Below are 19,561 nucleotides of genomic sequence, written 5' to 3'. Positions count from 1 at the left end.
ACAAAGAAATCTGTCATCTTAATAATTAAGTCGTTCAGAGGGACAAAACCGAAAAGAAAGAACTTTTTTTGGAATATTGACAACCAATATTTGGACACAGTGGAGTCAATGATATACCTGGGAATAAGAATCAACAAAAATATAAATGAGTGTGGTCAATAGTCACTCATTAGAGAAAAATAGTTAAAACTGACAAACCAGGGAAGAGCCCTACATCAAAGATACGGAAAATACTCAACAACACCAATATTGACTTTTTACAAACAAAAAGTGGTGGCTATTCTGTCATATGGTGCTGAATCAATGCTAAACCTGCAGTGGGAAACCTGGGACATAGTAGAAGCTTTCTTCTGGCAGAAGATTTTAAGACTACCAAACTGTCTGTCAGTCTCGACAATAAGGCATGAGTTAAGACTCCAATCACTAAGATCAACAGTTCTGTGGAAGACTCTCTCCTTCTACAGAAAATGGTTCCTGGAGCCTCCTCCACCCCCTTTGAGATCTTGGCTAAAACATCAATGGAGGAGAGAGACAAAATTCTTCAATTGTGGAAAGTAAAATGTCAGACGATGTTAACTCAACACAGCATAAAAGAAGAGACTCTCAAAACAAATCCGAATAAAGCAAAGAAGATCCCGCAGGAACATGATTGGGACGAAACGAGCACCTTAAAGCAAGGTAATAAACTATGCCACATCATCATTTGGGAACGTAAAACCTTAAACGATCCCCCACTTTACTTGAAGAAATTCCCATCGTCCCACTACAGAGATTTCTTGATGCGCTGCAGGCTCAACATCCTATCTACCAAAGAGGTCCAACTCCAAAGAAAATTGATCGCCCCCCAAGATGCCAAATGCAGATTCTGTAGAAATCCTAACCTTATTGAAACAACAAGGCACTTGGCGCTATCCTGCCCCAAGTTAATATCAGAAAGAAAACAATGGCTGGGGGATTACATCCTGCGTATTAACTCAAACACGGAAGAGGAATACTGGGAGAGATTGATGACAGTGGAAAAGCTAGGGAAAACACTGGATGTGCTAAAGTTCATTGAACACCTTTTGATAAGGACTAATCAGGATACTGCCCTAGGATCCCTGGGAGGACATCATCCAGGTCTATCTACAAGTGACAACTGCACTGGGCGCCTGAAAGCATCAAATCTCTATCTCTCACCAGACTAAAAATGAAGGACTTAATTGGAATGTAGAAGTACAGGAGATTCACCAAAGTGATTACAAGTCACGTTATTTTATGTTAAAGGTTATAAATAAAATGTAACCAATAAAACATTATAAAAAAAATAAAAAAATAATTCTATTAGTCATATTTTAACGTGAGCTAGATTTGGGGTCAGCTAGCTTAGTAAGAGTATGTTGAGCGTATTTGGTGGCCTCGGTTAGGCACAGTTACAATTATATCGATGTGTATAGGATACCAGAATAGGATGAACAGCATTCAAATCGGTATACAGATCGTGAAATGGTTTATTCAAGGTTCCATCACTGTCATATCAGTTTTAGAGAGGCCTAATGCAGTATATGTAGGTACATTGCAGCCAATGCTATCTGAAGATAGGTGCAGTGGCAGCTAGGCAGGAGTACTCAGTGTAAACAGAAGCAATAATATTTAGACAGGTTCTCAGAGTTGACGTGTAACTTTTGGCAGGGGCGGGCAATGCAGTTACAATAGCGCCTATTTTGCGAATGGACGATTGTTCGCATACTCGTAGACGTGATAACTTTAGTGACTGGCATAGAAGGTTAGCACCTTGCAGAGTTAGGTATATGCAGCAATCGGCAAAACGGATTGCAAAGGTGAAGCAAACGTGGTACTAGGAGAAGACTTATGAGTAATTCAGTATTGTCAAAAGATACTAGGAAGAGCGAGTGCCTAACATACGAGTTTCTATGGACTGCGAAGCAGGCAGGCAGAAGTGATAGGTATTGTAGCGATCATAAAAGCTTAGCGATTGGCAGAGTCAATCAGGTTCAGCAGGCGGTAAAATCGCTAGACATAATATGCGAACACACACAATATCTGGTTGCTTGAATCTCTAAACTAAAGAAAGACATATAATGCTTGCCCCCGTGTGTTTAATAGAAGCAAGGCTTTCCTATAAGCTCCTCTGGAAAATCTTAATTGTCAGTGCAAAGGAATTTCAGTTACATTCCAGGAAGCCCCACACGGAAAGTACAGAGTACTCTGCACTTTAAGACTATGTGGTGGATCATACAAACATGCAACACAGGAGTACAATTACCAAATTGTATTTAACTTTGTTAGAATGGGAATCGTATAAACTCCAACTAGGTAAAGTGTCCTTTTCACAATTCAACAGGATATCCTTCTGCGAGAACAATACAAGAAAACTGTGAACCGTGTCAGGATGGGGTAAATTATAAAGTGTGAGTCACTATCTATGCTCCTTAGGGAAAACTAAGCTTTCCCTGTTAAAGAGGACAGAAAAATACCCGTAGAAAGGAGGGATGTGACTCCTGTCTACAAGGGTTAGAAACATTCTCAACACTAAACTCATTTTAACCTACCAACTGTACCGATCTTGATGTTTAAGCCACTATTTAGCTAAACCTACTGTCTTCACAGTTATTGGAGTGCACGCAAATATCTCAGCCTGTCCCTCTGGTGTAGTAAGAACTGAATACCTTAAAAGTATGATCATTTATTAATTGCTTAAATATTAAAACTGGGATTAAGCCATATTTTTCTCCAGGCTCAGTTGAGTATGTATAGACTGAAAAGTATATAGGTATAAAAACAATGTTTTTGGGGCATTTAACTAATTCAAGGATACTCCCATGGTGTGGTCGACTGTGGTTCAGTTTCAGATTCCCGTCTAATATGGTCTGAAAACTGCCACACTTCCACTAAATATTAATACCCAATTTCCCTATGAGCAATAAGACTGAAAACTGGTTGGTATTGTTATGTCGTCACCTTATGGGTTACACATTTTAAGTCGAATTCACCGGAATGCGTCACCAGTCTGGTCTGGTTATGTTCAAGTCCAACTGCTGATTTGGGAGGAGAGAGGTGCTGCACTGTGCTTTTCTGCCCGAGTGAGGGCTCAGTTTTTTGATGTGTAAGGGAAGTTCTGTGGTCCATCTTTCTTCGGGTCGGACTTAATGTACCTCATCTCTGGTACCAAGGGGATCTGGGGTTGTGGTTTCATTTAAAGCAATGAAGTGGGTACCTGCTGGATGCTGCAGTTGTGAGGTTTGGGGCGAGGAGTTCTCCTGCAGCCTGACTGGGTATGGGTAGGCCTTAACACATGAACACCAACCCTGGGGAAGATAATCCCAATGAAAGTAACAGCAACATCCATCAACCCCTTCTCTAGACCCAATGTACTATGTAAAGAGAGAATAGGAGGGTCCCTTGAACCGGGTCAGCATACTGTTATAACCATTACACAATTGAATCAGTGTTATATGCATTACTTTATGCATTTTTGTTTAATTTGGCTTCATTCTTCATGGTACTGATATGGATTTGCGCACTTTTGACTACAAACATCCTAATATTGTGGAGAATTTGTAAAAGCCCTAAGCTCTGGAAGAACTATTCCTCCTACAAAATACAACACAAAATAAAACTAATAGAAAACAAGACATTACATTTATTCATGGAACAAATTTATTCCAAAAAATAATTTCATAATATTCTAAATAGCAGCATTAAAATTCCCACATAGGCACTTCTGGGAAAATATTTGCATCAAACCAGTACACAAACTATTTTGTATCAACCTAGTTCACATTGTTGTGATGTTTGATATTTAACAGTGACAGAACACTTAAAAACTGTTGGTAAATGGGTTGTAAATAACAAAATAGTAAATCAAATGACTAAGTTGAGACACAAATAAGCCATGATTTAATAGAAAAGGGCAAACAATAAGGGGGGCACGTTTACTCGACTTAAGCTACATTTTGCTTTCATGCTGTTTTCATGTTCTACTAAAGACCACCTTTCCATCAGATTAATCAGCTTTTATGTGAAGTTACATTTCCGATATTTAGAAAACGTTACTGGTCCTCTAGCTTCTTGCAAGCACCTTCTCTTGCGAGTCGGTCAGCAGCTTCATTCCCTGAAAATCCTGCATGGCCAGGAATATGCATCTGTTGGAGACAAATAGGGCAGTTTAAAAATGTGTCATTTCCCCAATTAAGTTTACTCTAAATCATTTGATTTAGAATGAAATAATGAAGCCACTTAATCTATATTTATAAAAGTGAAAATGTTTGGGTGGCTGGGTTTGTGGTAAAGCATTGTTCCTTACACGATTCCACACAGTTTCAGCAATCTGCACCAAATTGTGCACAGTTACCTGTTAAGAACCTCCAGACATGACTGGCTACATAACATTTGGACACCCCATCACTTTCCCCAGATTTCAGCACCTTCACAGGAGACAGTTGCCTGAAACATCCATGTGGTCATAGAAGAAACGGTCGTCAACCCTAGAATTCACGGTTTCTGGGACATATGCACTGCAATGCACCGCAACAAACTGCACCACGCAGGGTGAAGCAACAGGTAGGGAGAGAGAGCACAGTAGATCCCAGTATGCAGCAGCACACCACCTCTTACCTCCCCACCCTCTCTACCCCCAACGTCTGCTCTGGGGTATGTCCAGCAGCCACACACGCCCATTCTCAGTGCAGTTTACTTCAGGGTGCAAAGCACATCAAGTGATAAGCAAATCGGAACAGCGACCTACAGGATCAATGATTTTCCAACAATTGATGAGTGTTATCATGTCTGTCTACAGAACCAGTTTGCAAAACAGATACTTTTGCTAGTATAGAATCAAATTAAAAGGCAAGAAAACCATTTAAGGTAGGTATCATTTGAAGTGGTATCCTAGGCAATAGTCTCACATGACATACGCACAACCATCTTTGGTAGTTGTCATTTTTCATATTTTCCTGACTCAATCACTGGAAAGAGAAAATAAAAATTACTCAACTGGTAGTGATTGTTCTCCTAGTTGGTAGTCCCTCTTACCTTTATCCCAACATCCTGTCAACGTCCTTGGCATGGAGACCAGAGAAACACTTTAGCCGATCAGTGCAAGTGCAACAAGCATTGGCAAAGCCAACAGTTTTGGCTTTTGCTAAGGAATGGAAGGCAATCAATCTATCACAACAGTATCTGCCCAAAGGACGGTAACAGTTGGAAAACTCTTTAAATGGACATATAATAGCAGCAACTGGAAAAAGCCTTTAATACCACACACAAGACCAAACTGTTGGCTTTGTCAACACAGGCTTTTGACGGGGCTTCAGAGCAAGGAAAAGCTATAAATCGAATGGCTGAAGGCACACTGGGGTAAGACATTTTTATTACACTCATAGGTAATTTACAATTGCAAATAAGACATTAATGCTCAGAAAACTGCTTTGAAATAACACTTTCAGGCCAAAGGTTGATGTTACTACTTTAAAGAGATAGCTCGAGGAGATCCCAAGAGGATGTGTTTTAGACGGGGACGGGCAGGTCGTAAGTGGGAATGACCACAGGGATTAGCATGGGCAGTCAATGGGTGGGTAAATAACAAGACACCCACAATCTGCATGTCCACCCCTGACATGCCATCTCCCTTCCAACTGCACTCCAATGCATACTTCAAGCATATAAGTGCCACGATCATCATCCAATAGCCACACGTAAAAAGGAAACAAAGGCAGTAGAATGGGCTTACGCCTTGCCCCACTTATCTATCCACTGTTTGCTTGCTTGCCTTGTCTGGTTCTTGGCTCAATCTGAAGAATGCAGTGATAATATCAGAGTGGGGATGGGCAGAGGCTTCTAGGGGGAAATAAGGGTTACCAAGAAGAACAAAAGTAGTCCACATGTTGGCCTATTTGATTGTGCTCCCCTGGACAAACTAATGGCAGATTGTGTCTCAGAATGCAGACTCATCACATTTGGTTATCTACCCTCTTTTCTAAACTGGGAATTTTACAAAACGCATATGGGGTCCCAGGTTGCTCTGCATATGGTATCCAAAAAAAATGTATTTTAAAAGCATTTTGCTCTTACCATCCATGTTTGGGGCAGGTGGGAGTTGGCAACCAGGTGGGCAGGGTTGAGGGAGTGGCAACTGTTTACTGATATTGTAGCTTTCTTAAATGCACAACCCACCCTACCATCTATCTATGGTAAGCCTGGCAACTTGAGACCTTGCAAGGAGGTTCCAGGAATTAACAGTGTATCAAGACAGTTCTCTTCAGGTAAAATGCAAGCACGCTACATAGTTCTAGATTACATAGTGCTGACTCTCCACTATTTGACGAATCAGGAAGGAAGAAAAACCTCATGGTTATTGTGGAAATATTGAATATTAGTGAGGAATGATGACACACACTTTAGCATTACCTTATCCTTGTGAAATATGGCACAAGAAGGCCTGAGCTGGTGACATGTCATATTGGTGCTACGGCCTTATGTCTTTTAGCAGCACAAAAGTAATGTTTTTACAGTCACCTTAGTAAGGAACAAGTTACTTACCTGTAACTGTTGTTCTCCAGCATACGTCTGGCATGGATTTACATGCTCATGAATATTCCCCATCGTCAGGCTGGGAATCCTCGGTAAAGACAAAATCAGTTTCAGTTTCGTTTCTGAACTGTCTTTCTTAGTAGTAACCAATCACTGGTCTCTGAGTCATAGTGCCCCAGCCAATGACTGCCCTCTCCCTAAGCCCCTCCCCTGGCAGCCATCCTCAGATTTGGTAGCACGTAAAGTGGAAGTAGGACCAAGTGAAGAGCCGCAGAGGGGTAGGAGGGAGGGTTTGCATGTGAATTCATGCCAGACCCATGCTGGAGAACAGTTACAGGTAAGTAACTTCTTCCTCCTCCAGCATGGGATCTGGCATGGCTTCACATGCTCATAAATAGAAGAATACATAGAAGTACACACATGCACAACCACGGAAGGTGGCAAGGCTCAACATGAAGCATTTCATCAACTCAACATTAAGCATCTCTTACCTCCTCACCAGGCCCACCTTCAGGCGAACAGGTTGACGCAGTAGAATCTCGTGACGGTGTGCGTCCACCTCCACGTAGCAGCCCTGCATATGTCCAGTAAGGGTACACCAGATAGGAACTCCATGGTAGCAGCAATTGCTCTGGTCGAATGGGCTCTCGGATGGCCGGGCAACGGTCGGTTTGCCAACCGGTGACAATGCATGCTGCAGCCGGAGAGACATTTGGAAATGGAAGCCTTCGAGAGGACCTTCCCTTGGTTCACAGGTCCAAAGTTCACAAACAGCTGTGATGTCTTCCGAAAACTCTTTGTGCGGTCCACGTAGAACTTCAGCGCTCTAGCTACATCCAGCGAGTGCAAAGTCCTCTCGACCGGCGACGAAGGCGACAGGAAGAAAACAGGTAACACCAACGGCTCGTTGAGATGGAAGTCCGACGGCACCTTGGGCATGAAGCAGGGGTGCGTCCTTAGCACCACCCTCGTCTCGTGGAAAGTCAGGTATGGAGGGCAGCAGCAGTTGGGGGACGTGGTTTTCCTTCCTGGCCACGGGTGGAATGCAGGGGCACTTCTTAAGAAACTCGAGAGTGTGCCCGCGGGCCAGCGCATCCAACACCCATCGGTCGGTGGAGATGGACTCCCACACGCTGACGAACTTCACCAGCGGGCCTCCCACCGGGGTGCTCAGGTGGGGGCCCGACGCTACGGCCGGTTCAGTCCTGCTTGGCAGCAGGCTTGCCGCCTTGGCCTCCTTAGCAACGATGACGAGATCCTCCTGACTTGCTGCGTCCTCTGTAGGCCTCCTGCGACGAGGAGCGGGCCGCCTGGCGGTACGTCGAGGAGCCGCCGCTGAATCCTTTGGAGGCACCTTGCTTGCCTCCGGAGTTCTGAAAGGGTGGCCGTCATTGCTGCAAAACCGCCCAAGGCCCGGCCCGTCTCTGTGTCAGTCTTGATGGCCTGCAGCGACTCGTACGCTGTCTTGTCAAGTAGGTTATTCCCGTCGAAGGGCATGTCCAAAACTCTGGTTTGCACATCCTGGTGGAAATCGGTCGCCTTGAGCTAACCACACCGTCGAAGACAAACACTGTTGCCCAACTGGCGTAAGCCGGTGTCCGCAATGTCCATGGCCACCGTTATGGCGTGTTCTGACGCCACCTCGCCCTCCTGCAAGATCTCTAGGGCCTCCACCCTCTTGTCGTCCGGGAGGAAGTCCAGTAGAGGAGCTATCTTAAACCAAAGCTCCCTGTCGTAACGGGCCACAATCGCTAAGACGTTGGCCGCTTTAATCGTCGTTGCCGCCGACGAGATGACCCGTTGCCCCATGGCGTCCAGTTTCTTCCCCTCGCCGTCCGGGGGGGAGGTGGAAGACGAAGCCGTAGCCCCCGCCTCCTTCTTCTTGGTCGCTGCCGAGACAACCGAATCTGGGGTCGGCTGAGCCCTAAGGCACAGAGGAGCGGAATCAGGGACCCGGTACTTCTTCTCGTAGCGGCCTCTCTTGGCAGGAGTCGTGGCCGGGTTCTTCAGGAGCAACAGCCCCTCGTCCCAGATGTCAAGTAACGACCGAGAGGACCGTCTTCCTTTTGGTCTCACGCCATTGATAGAGGAAACCTTCCTTCTTGTGTTCTTTGGGGCAGAGCACGAAGAGCTTGGATGCCTGGCAATCATGGCGTGGAAGGAACCAATTTCGTCGGGCGGGGAGGCCCGAGGTGGTGGTGGTGATGGAAGGTCCATCCCGTCGTCAACGCCATCATCATCCGCCCCCGTCGTGGCCGTCTCTGTTCCCGTGTCCTCCCTAGGATCAGGGGAAGGGGATAAAGGCTGTGAGGGCCGCGAAGGCTGGAAGGGCGGGGGGGGAATGAACTCTTCTTCGCTTGCTTGGAGGGCTCCCCAATGGGCCAGGTTCCGCTGGATCGTCCGTTGGGGGTAAGGGCAACCTGGTCCTCATCTCCGTACATAAGGCCTGGATCGCCATCAAAATGACTCCTGAGTTGTCCTTAGGCTCGGGTACCGGATGCGACGGTTGGGGAGTGGAATCCTCCGCCTCCACTGGAACCTCGTCGGCACCACCGTTGCTCTCTTCGTCCGCCTCATCAGGATCCCTCCCGTGGGACCGGACCTCCTCAATCTTCTTGTTGAAGATCTTCACGACCCCAGCCAGCTCCTCCTCAGAAGCTGAATCCGTGTCCGTGATGGCCACCCCCCCCTATTTTTTCACCGGGGTTCTCATGGGGGTCTTATCGATGGGCTGAAAAGAGGATTCCCTCTGCGGTGGCAGGGAAACTCTGGGCCCCGAGGTCGCCTCCACTGGGTTAGCCTCCACAGGCTTCGCCAGGGCCGCCACGACTCCCTCAATAGAGGCCTTAGCCGGGTGAATCAAGGCCTTCACGACTTTAGGCGCACTTGAGGCCTTCACTTTGGGGGGGAGGGTCACCGCCTCGCTCCCCCTCGGCTGTTTCCGTCGGGATCGACCGGGGCTTCTCCAGAAGCTTACCCAGGTTCTCAGATTTCCTCTTCCCCAAGCCAGAGCGTTGGCTCGTGGTTGATGGCGTCGGTGAAAGCGCACCCTGACTGTCAGCCGAGGAGCCCGACCGTTCGGCGCTCACGGTGCCCGCGCTGCTTCGCCTTTTGTTGGGCCCCCATCGCCGGAGCGCCCTCAAAGGACTTAGAAGACCGCTCGGACCTCTTCTTCTTCTCACCTGCTGGGCTCTTTCCTTCCAGCCAGTTGGTGAGGCGGATACGCCGATCCTTCATGCTCCGTTGTGACATGTTCTTGCAAAATGCACAGTCCTTCTCCACGTGCGTTTTGTCTTTGTGCAGACAGTAGAGGCATCTAGAATGCTCGTCCTCCTTGAAGACATTCTGCAATCCGCATCCAGGGCAGTTCCTGAACAGCTTGGATCCAGGCATCGAGTTTCCTTTGTCCTGGGCCATGTCCACGAGGTAGGCCTGAAGCGCTTCTGGAATCCTCCAAGAAGCGTAACTCGACGAGAACTTCGCCCTTGAGGGGTGTTAGGCAGAATCCTGTGCAGTGCCCTTAGGAACCACCACACACAATTAAGACTACAGGTGGTGATACAAGTTTTACCTTTGGTACAAGCCTGTACTACTATGTCATAGTGGTAGCAGTGGCGGAGTAGCCAGGCTTATCTCAAGAGTATATGAGCAGTAGCAGAGATTACACAAAGGGACCACAATTACTGTGACTCAAGCAAACACTGACTCAAGGTTTCAGGTAGAAAAATATAAGTACATTTATTTTTAAACCATACGTTATAAACACAACACTTCTATGAAACGTCAATAAAACCACACGTTAAATATACTACAACTAACCAATTCACTTTGTACAGTAAGTCTCAAGGTAAGTACCCTGATTTGGAATGAACCGGTGTTAGGCACAAGACACATTACAGCGAATACGATTGCGATCACTTTTTGACAGTTCGGTCTACTAAACAAACGCGTATCCGTGACATGAAATGCTACTGGGGCAAAAACACACTTAGCACCTGAGATACCAGAGGGAGTTGAAGGCAAAAAATCACAGGCAATATTTTGGTTAGTCAGACAGAATCAAGAAACACTCAAACGAGTTCAAAAGTCAAAGGGAGCCAGGGTCCAAAGACACCGGGGCCAGTTGTCGAAGATCACACGGTCAGAGAGTTCACGATTCAAGGCAGCCAAAAGTACTTCGATATTGTCAATGTTCGGAAGCAAAAGTTATAAGAAGGAGGGAAGACAAGGGCAAACCTTGAAAATTAAGAAAAGGGATTCACCCAGTTTCCTCAACAGAACACAGTACCTTGTTCCAATGGTGCAGCTGGTGCCCTGGCAGTTGTTCCTGTTAGTTTCCCTCAGACCCACGATTCCTGGAGCTTCGTTGAGATGGAAGGACGTTTGAAGGGGGTCTGCACCACTCAGGGATGAGGCCGGCAGCAGCGACACGGAATAAAAGGTGCGCTCCTTAAAAACAGGAGAGGCTCTTCAGGTGCTATCCGGACCACTAGAGCAGTGTGTAGCGATTTCGACCACAGAAGAGGATCCTCTGGCTGAAGATGAGCTGGTTATCCCCGCCAAGCTCAAGGGAAGAAGACTCCGGACTGGATCTTCTCTGAGTCGTTGAAGGGCAGATAGCTCAGGACTGCAGCAGGGCTTCACCGGGATGGGGTAGTTGCAGCAGCCGTCGTTCTCTCCGCTTCTCTTCGGTTCCTTGTAGTTCCAGTGGCGACTCTCTGACTTCTAGCCCAAGAGACCTGCCTTTTATGCAAAACCCCCCCCATTCACGCAGCCTGGCTATCAATCACCCAGCAGGGGGGGGTTGTCCAGCCCGGACAACTACCCTGGTCAATCATGACAAAGTGCGACTTAGGTTTCCTAGGATACCCTGTGCAGGGGGTGACTACAACCCTCCCTCACATTCAGCCCACCTAGACACCCAGGCGCCTTGAGGAGGGCTTCTGAGCAGAAGCCCGCCAAAAGACAGTTAACAAAGAAGGTGAACCCCACAAAGTAAAACACAAGAAGGACTTTAACAAAAAGAAATGGCGAATAAACCCAACCGAAGCCAAAAGAAAGACGATTTGGTCAAGTGGGTTTATGTTTGAGGCTAATATAATAGCCAAGAACAGTACCACGTTTATCTAATATAATCGTGGTAGAAAAGTTAGGGTAGATACCACTGCCACCAGCCATGTCTAAATGTTAAAAGAGCGAAACAATGCTCTAGGAGGTACAGATAAAAAGGGATACGAGTTAACCCTTTCCAGTACTCCATGGAAGATGGGGTGTACTGGATCTGTGGTAAATTGACTAAGTAAAGTTAATGGTAACTTTACCCTTTTCTGGGGGACAGTTGTCGCCTCAGAAATGGAGTCGAGGGAAGTCTCAAAGACAACCCGGTGCCACGGCACTGAAGGTGCTGGGTGACACACACAAAGAAGGGGGCTACTGAAGCGGTGTACTTCAGAGTCCACACTTACAAAAACAGATGAAAACACATAGCAAAACACAGGTAAGAGTGGGGGAAAAGCTCAAGTGGAAAAAAATGAACTCCAGAAGTCCAGCAAAGCTGCTGGGGGACACACTAGGTGAGGGAAATTAGCCATAAATGAGAATTCTCCCTAACACTGGGCGTAGAAAAATCCAAAACGGGTCCCCGTTGATCGGAAGTAGAAACGGTGGAGCTTGAGGCTCGATTGACCAAGAAAATGAGATTAAACTCTTTGAAAAATCGCAAAAAAACGCAGTAAAAGCTCGAGAGCTATAGCACGAAGATTCCCACGTGCAGTAAAAATCTGAGGATGGCTGCCAGGGGAGGGGTTTAGGGAGAGGGCAGTCATTGGCTGGGGGCAGTATGACCCAGAGACCAGTGATTGGTTACTACTAAGAAAGACAGTTCAGAAACGAAATAAACTGATTTTTTCTTTACCGAGGATTCCCAGCCTGACGACGGGGAATATTCATGAGCATGTGAATCCATGCCAGACCCCATGCTGGAAAAAGGCAGAGTTTCACACCACTAAATCATTAGTTACTCACTGCTAAATAAAAAAATCAATCTGGATCCAAAGTACCTTGGCAACTACATTACTCTACTATTGATCCTCTATCATTTGAAAATGGGAAGATGGACGCTTTTACTATTAGCTCTGCACAGCCAGAGGCGGCAGTATTGCTCTGTGCCCTGCAGTGGGCATGTAGGCTTCCGCATCCATAGGTTCTGCAGAATAAAAGCTTGGCGAGTCGTTTGATGTGAATGGTAAACTGTAGCAGCAGAGAAAAACAAATTCAATGTGCAATTGCCCCGCTGCAGCAGAGCCAAAATGGCAACTTGACTGGTGCAAAGCCTGACTAAGGATTGCAAAAGGTGGGCAGAGAGGGTAGAGGATGTTGGGGTATTATTTGCACTAACCAAAGAAGATCATTTGGAGCAGTATACGAGATCGCCCTCCGGACGGGTGTGCTATGAGGAGATCCCGGTGGAAACCGTTGCGGACAGCTTATCCAGGCAATATCTAGAGTGAAAAGGTCATAGCCAGGGACACTGCTGAAACCTCTGTTGGTCAAGCTGGGTGGAAAGGAAGGTGTCACACAAAAAGGAGGAGGAAATACAAAATTCATGTAACCTAGCAACTAGGAAATGTTCCCTATTGACAGACTAACTGCCCTCAGAGTGGCTAAACCTAGCTTGCGCTGATGTGCCGCCTGTCTAAGAAAAAAGACAAGAAAAACTTTCACCAACTGTCTATCACCTCAATGTTACTACTTGAACATTAAAAGAATAGCATTTGACTGGTACCTCCAACCACTTTTATTCATGTACTGACCCCAAACTATTCAAAAATAAAACGGGCAAATGCTCTATGCTCATTCTCAGGTGCTCATCTAATTGCACAAAAAACAACTTTCTCTCCTTAACTGGTGTTACTATCCATCGGGCACCAACAACATGTAAAAAATGAGTGTTGTGAACCAACTAATGTCAGGCTCACACCCAAATCAGTTGATGAGCTGATATCAGTTCTGCTCATTCGAATTCTTCTAAAAAACTCAATTTTGTATGGATGGGCTCAAAATGATTCTACTCATTCCAATCAGGGCAACCAGTTTCAGTGGCACTTAGCTTATTGAACCACCTTTTTCAGGACAAAACATCTGGGTTAACGCCCAGATCTTCAATTCAATTCACTGTATTGCCAGAACAGTCCACAATCTTGCTTATGTTCTTGTACTTGCCACCTGCATGGACAATAAAGAGAAGCACTAATAAGTGCTCTCATTCTAACCATTTACAAACGAGATCAACAATGTTCAATTCATTCACCAAAACATGCCATTGTCTGCGGTCATCATATATCCATTTACCCACACCTATTTTGACAGCAGACACACATATCTTTTGTTAAGCTTGTATACCATCTCGTTGTTGCGTTATGTCTTGTAGTTAAACAACAACTCCCCTTTGTTTTAATCTACAAGGAACAGGCACATAGCTCCCAACCTTTTGTGTCACCAAAGCGGGTGAAAACACCAGATTTTCTTTTTGGCTGGTGAGAGCCCATAGAAGTGAATGGGTGTACGAGGGACTTGGCGGGTGATTCAGCTGCTTGCAAGGCGGTTGTCACCTGCCAAAAGTGGGTGAGTTGAGAGCTATGCAGGCATACAGAACAGTTTGTTGTACAGCGGGTTGTTTATGCATTCAATTTTCTGTTTAAAAGTCAACTACAACGGTTAATAGTTACGCGATCGTAAGCCATATTATAAATAGCAACTAGGTATTTTTCATTTACCTTCGGCGGAGCTTGGAAACTGCTTGTTCTTCGTGCGGTCTCTCCTAATCCCATCCACGTTCCATAGTACTCTATACGTGCAGGGAAGGAAGTCAGGCCCTGCTTCCGTCTAGAAAGAAATGACAGCCATGAAATCCCTCGAGATTACCAGTAGCTACCCGAGGCCATCTTGAAATGCACTTGTCCTTCTTAAATTCCAACCGAAATCCATATCTTCTATTGAGCTTATACTGGAACTGTTGTTCATCCTCTTATCACCTCAATCTGTTCATGTTATTCCTGTGACCCAAACTGAATCTCCTTGATTTGTTAATATATTCCAAAAGATGAGTTATGAAAAAACCTGCATATAGGCTGACTTCAGGCAACCATTAACTACAAAACAATGTGTCTCTTTCCTCAATAGGATTCCCTATTTTTTCTTTCGTACAGCCTTACTATTGGCCCATATTCATACATCTGTGTTGTTACAATGTTGACAGATTCTGCCAAGGGATGTTGTCATTCAAACCTAGAGTGTCCGTCTTTGATCTAAAGATCCAATTTTTCTCCCTGAGTAGGAGACTGACAATATTTCCTCCTCTCCTCGGTACCATAACCTGTTCAATCACAGTCCATCTCAAATCCGTCTCAGATTTGGCCTTCTCCCGAAAAGGTGGCACCATAGGAGTGGTTATCTTTTTTGTTCTGATGCACGATTTGTGCTTCATTATCCTATGTTGTATTTTCCTTGTGGTCATACCCGCATATCGTAGTCCACACGGGCATGTGATAGAATAGACATTTGGAGTGTTACAATTGGTAAAATCTGTCTGCCGCCATGGTGTTTTTATGCCGGCATCTATTTCCTGGCTTCTACATTTCTGTGGGCACACTGAACGGCTTCCACATGGTACATGTCCAGTCGCAGGGCCCATTGTCCACAATGAGCCTGGTCTTTGTTCAGAATCTCTGTGGGTTGGAAACTTCTCACCAAAATATCCCTCAGGTTTCTTTGTCGTTTTATTGCAGATCTTGGTCGCCCAATATTGCCTTGCCCACATTCAACAAAGGCCATAGGCAATACATTTCTTTCTTAATTTGATTCACAAGAGGTAAATCGCTGTCACCTCCACTATCTCTGTATTGGTTTCCTTGTTGCTGGAATGTTGTTGTAAAGTTGTATCTCTCGGGATATTACTCACTCTTTTTCAAGCTTGTTTTATTACCTTCTTTTGGTATCCCCCTTGCTTGTAGTTTATTGCTTAGTTCCGCTAGTGCCACTGAAACCAGTTGGCCCGATTGGAATGAGTAGAATAATTTTGAGCCCATCCATACAAAATTGTGGTTTTAAGAGGAATTCGAATGAGTAGAAGTGATATCAACTCATCGACTGATTTGGGTGTGAGCCTGATATTAGTTGGTTCACAACATACATTCTTTGTATTTTATGGGCAATTAGATGAACACGTAAGAGCAATTGCCCTTTTTACTTTTATATGTTACTTTTTATTGACATTTTCTCAACTTTTACAAATGTATCCCTCTCCCCCACACCTCCAGAGACAGAATCATTTCACCAAGCCTAACAGTGTCATCCTCCTCGGACACCAATTTGCCCTTGCCCCCCTTTGATGAAACCACATGGTCCCACCGCAAACCATGCTGGTAGCCCTGCAGAGAGTAAGTGGCCCATTCCAATAGGACAAAGTTCCAAACATTTCCCAACCATTCAAATTCGGTTGGAGGGTCTTTTGCTTTCCACTTTTGTGCCATGCCCAGTACCCCTGCCATCATCAAAATTACTTCCATTTTGCGATCTGCCCTGGATGATAGTTCTTGCAGTTGTCCCCCCAAACTCCAGTATTGACAAACCGCTGTTGCCACAACCCTTCAAACTCAATGCTACACCTAGTGCTACCCCTATTACCTTCCAATACTCCTGGATGCGTGGACATTCCCACCAAATATGGTTGCAGGTACCCACCTTTCCACATTGTCTCCATCAGAGATTAGTCACTGATGGGTAAAATGCATGTAATTTCTCTGGGGTTAAATGCCATTGCATCATAAATGTAATCCATATTTCTTGGATTTGCATGGATCTTGTTAACTTTGGTATATTAGCCCACAACTGCTGCCGATCATTTGGATCTATCTCTTGACCAGTGACCCTCTCCCACAGCGTCATGCATTTCCTTTCCCCAGGTGTCTCCCCTTGTTTAATTAGAGCATAGATTGCCCACCTATATGTTTATCTCCAGAGTCAGATGTTAGGTATTTCTCGAAGGGGGTTAGATCGCACGTTACTGCCCCTTTGACAAATGGCTGCATGACCCAATGCCTTATCTGGAAGTATCGGTATCTCTCTGATTCTTTCAGTCCAAAATCCTCCTTGCATTGGGAGAATGACAATGTCTGTTCCCCTGAACATGGCTCGAATCTTTTAGCAGCTCCACTCCTGCCATGCCCCAAAGCGTCTTTCCCAGTGGCAAACCTTGTATTATTGAAGATCGGGGTAAATGGTGACAGAAATGTAGTAATTTGGACCTGCCTTATCACTTCATCCCAGGAGTCGCCTCCCACCGTCACTATCTTACAGTAGTACATTTTATTTGGCCCGTCTCCCTTCGGTTTCCACAATAGTTCAATGTTTTCTCCTATTATTGCCCTATCAATTGACCTCCATATTTTCCCTCAATCATCTTTCAGCCAGTCCCTCAATATCCTTATTTTGCCCTGAGGTATGTTATCAAATCCGGCTCCCCAGCCCCCCTCCATTTCTCAGCATCATCACCTTCCTGGCCACCCTTAGTTTTGTATTATTTCATATAAATCTCCTGTATGTTTTTGGACTGCTCAAAAAAAAAAAAAAGGTTGGGACTGCTTTTTCCGATTGCTTCTAGTAGAGGTGTATAGTTGACCTCAAATAGTTGCTTCACCGTTTTAGTTAACTTTATTCACAGGTAGGTTATATATTTCTCGACCCATTTATAAGGGAGGCTGTCCTTAAGTCCCTCCTCGGTCTCTTGGTATTGTGAGGTTCAGTATTTCAGTTTTTTTTTTTTATAGAATATTTTTATTGGCATTTCTTCAAACTTAAACATCGGGACACAACATAGTCCCACAAACCCCTCCACCCTGCAACTATCCCGAAGCTTCTCGTCTCTCTTACCATCGCTCTCAGGGAGTCCTCCGGGTCCCTCGGAGTCGATAGCATGTCGTCAGCAAACCCGGCTACCTTATGAACCCTTCCCCCAAATGCTATCCCCTCCATCTCCCCATTCGCTCTTATTGCTTCTGAGAGTGGCTCCAGGTAAATTGCATAGAGCAAGGGGGAAAGGGGGCACCCTTTTTTTGTACCCCTTTGGACCTTAATGGGTTTAGATAAGTGACAGTTTATTGATAACTTAAATGTGGGATTCTGATAGTTGGCGCTAATTATTGTTACGAATTTCTCCCCAAAGCGCATTTGCTCCATTGTTATGAACAGGAATCTCCACTCCACGATGTTAAAAGCCTTTTCTGCATCCAAGACTGATTGATGGGGTCTTTTTTTGTTAGGAGGTGGGCTAGCCTCCTAGTGTTATCACTGGTCTGCCTGTCCCAAATAAACCCCGAATGGTCTGGGCTATTTAAACTTGGAAGAATCTGATCCAGGCAATTCACCAGGACTTTTGTCAAAATCTTTGCACCCGTATTAATTAGAGGTATTGTCCTATAGGAGCCGCAGTTCGTCGGATCTTTGCCTTCTTTAGGGAAGACGACAACCTTTACCTCTTCCATGGTTGCTGTTATTTTCCCCTTGCGCCCCATTTCGTTGAATAGTAGGACCACATATGGAATCAGTGATTCCCTAAAGATTTGATAGAATTCCATAGTAAAAAGCCATCCGGTCCTGGAGATTTATTATTGGGCAGAGGTATGATAACCCACTGCACCTCTTCCGATGTGATCTCTACATCTAGCCCTTCTCTTTCTTGAGTTATTTGAACTACATCCCTTGCGTTTACGTATTATTGAGGACTCTGTTCTGTGGGGTTTGCTGAGCTATATAGCTCTGTATAGAACAATGAAAACTCCCTAGAGATTTTTTTGATGTCCGTACTATTCCCCCCCCTCACCCCTTCCCCCTTTTAATCTGACAATTGTATCGGCCCTCTTTTCCCTTCTGAACATCCTGGCCAAATGTCTATCAGCTTTATTGGCCTTGACATAGTACTTCGGTTTTAAAAACACCAGTGCATTTTCTGCTGCCCAAGACTGTAAAATGTCCAGTTCTGTATTCTTTTCTCATTGCCCCGCTGGCTCCCACACCCATTCTGGCCATTACACTCTTTAGTTTTCTTTCCAAGACTATTTCCAGCAATCTTAGCTCTCTGTCTCAATGAGCTTTGATTGCGATGATTCTCCCCTTAATCGTTGCCTTAAAGGCATCCCACCTTGATTGCCCAGAGATTTCTTCCAATTTAATGTCGTCAAAAAAACTTGTCTTCTCCTGATTCCGTTCCCTCCACAAAGTCTCATTCTTCAACAGATGCACTGGATACCTCCATTTCCAGAGACGTGGAGGTCCTGACCTTCTGGCTATTTGCACCCTCAAAGGAGCATGATCAGAAAACAGTATTGCCCCCATTCCCATGGCCGTAACCCAGCCCAGGAGTTTCCTGAAGGTCCACACGTAGTCCGTTCAGGATGATAAATGATGAACATGCAAGTAAAATGTGAACCCCTCTTTGTCCCCCCATACATCAACTAGGGCTAGTCTCTCCACTTTTCTCCTAATTCCTTCGAGAGTTTCCCCTGGGTTCCTTTGGTTTTTTGACAATCTATCTTTTCCTGGATCCCATGCCATGTTAAAGTCCCCTGTTAATATTATGGGGCCCTTTGCGGATTTCTCTAGTCTAAACAAGGAGCTTTGAATAAAGGCGCCCTGGTTCGTATTCAGGGTGTAGATGGTGGCCAAATTGCAACTCTCCCCTCTCCCTTTCAAATGTACTGCTATGTATCTCCCTTGGGAGTCTCTGTCCATTTTCATTACAATAAGGTCTAGAGCATTCCGCAAGGCTATTAACGCCCCCACCCCCCTTATTCTTGTCCGTTGACTGATCCATTTGGGGATATCCTTGTAACCTCAAGCGATCCCTATCCAGTGTCCGTACATGGGTTTCCTGCAATGTCATTATTTCTGGACCCTTCCTCTGTAAATCTCTCTTCAAATTGTTCCTCTTCATAGGGGAGATCAGGCTCTTTATATTCAGGGATATCACTCCTAA

General features: G+C 45.4%; 1 protein-coding gene across 1 annotated transcript in view; it reads right to left on the bottom strand.

Moving 5' to 3' along the window:
• Positions 1 to 3,642: 3,642 nt before the first annotated feature.
• LOC138453321 (ribonuclease H1-like) overlaps positions 3,643 to 19,561 on the bottom strand; it is a 971,047-nt gene continuing 955,128 nt past the window's right edge. Inside the window, exon 8 of the mRNA XM_069606029.1 lies at positions 3,643 to 4,145. Coding sequence (XP_069462130.1) covers positions 4,053 to 4,145 — 93 coding nt within the window. The 3' untranslated portion in view covers positions 3,643 to 4,052. The remainder of the gene's footprint in view (positions 4,146 to 19,561) is intronic.

This window comes from Ambystoma mexicanum, chromosome 4p (assembly GCF_040938575.1).
Source record: "Ambystoma mexicanum isolate Mex_15411 chromosome 4p, UKY_AmexF1_1, whole genome shotgun sequence".
NCBI classification, from domain to species: domain Eukaryota; kingdom Metazoa; phylum Chordata; class Amphibia; order Caudata; family Ambystomatidae; genus Ambystoma; species Ambystoma mexicanum.
This window is presented reverse-complemented; position numbering and strand designations above follow the sequence as displayed.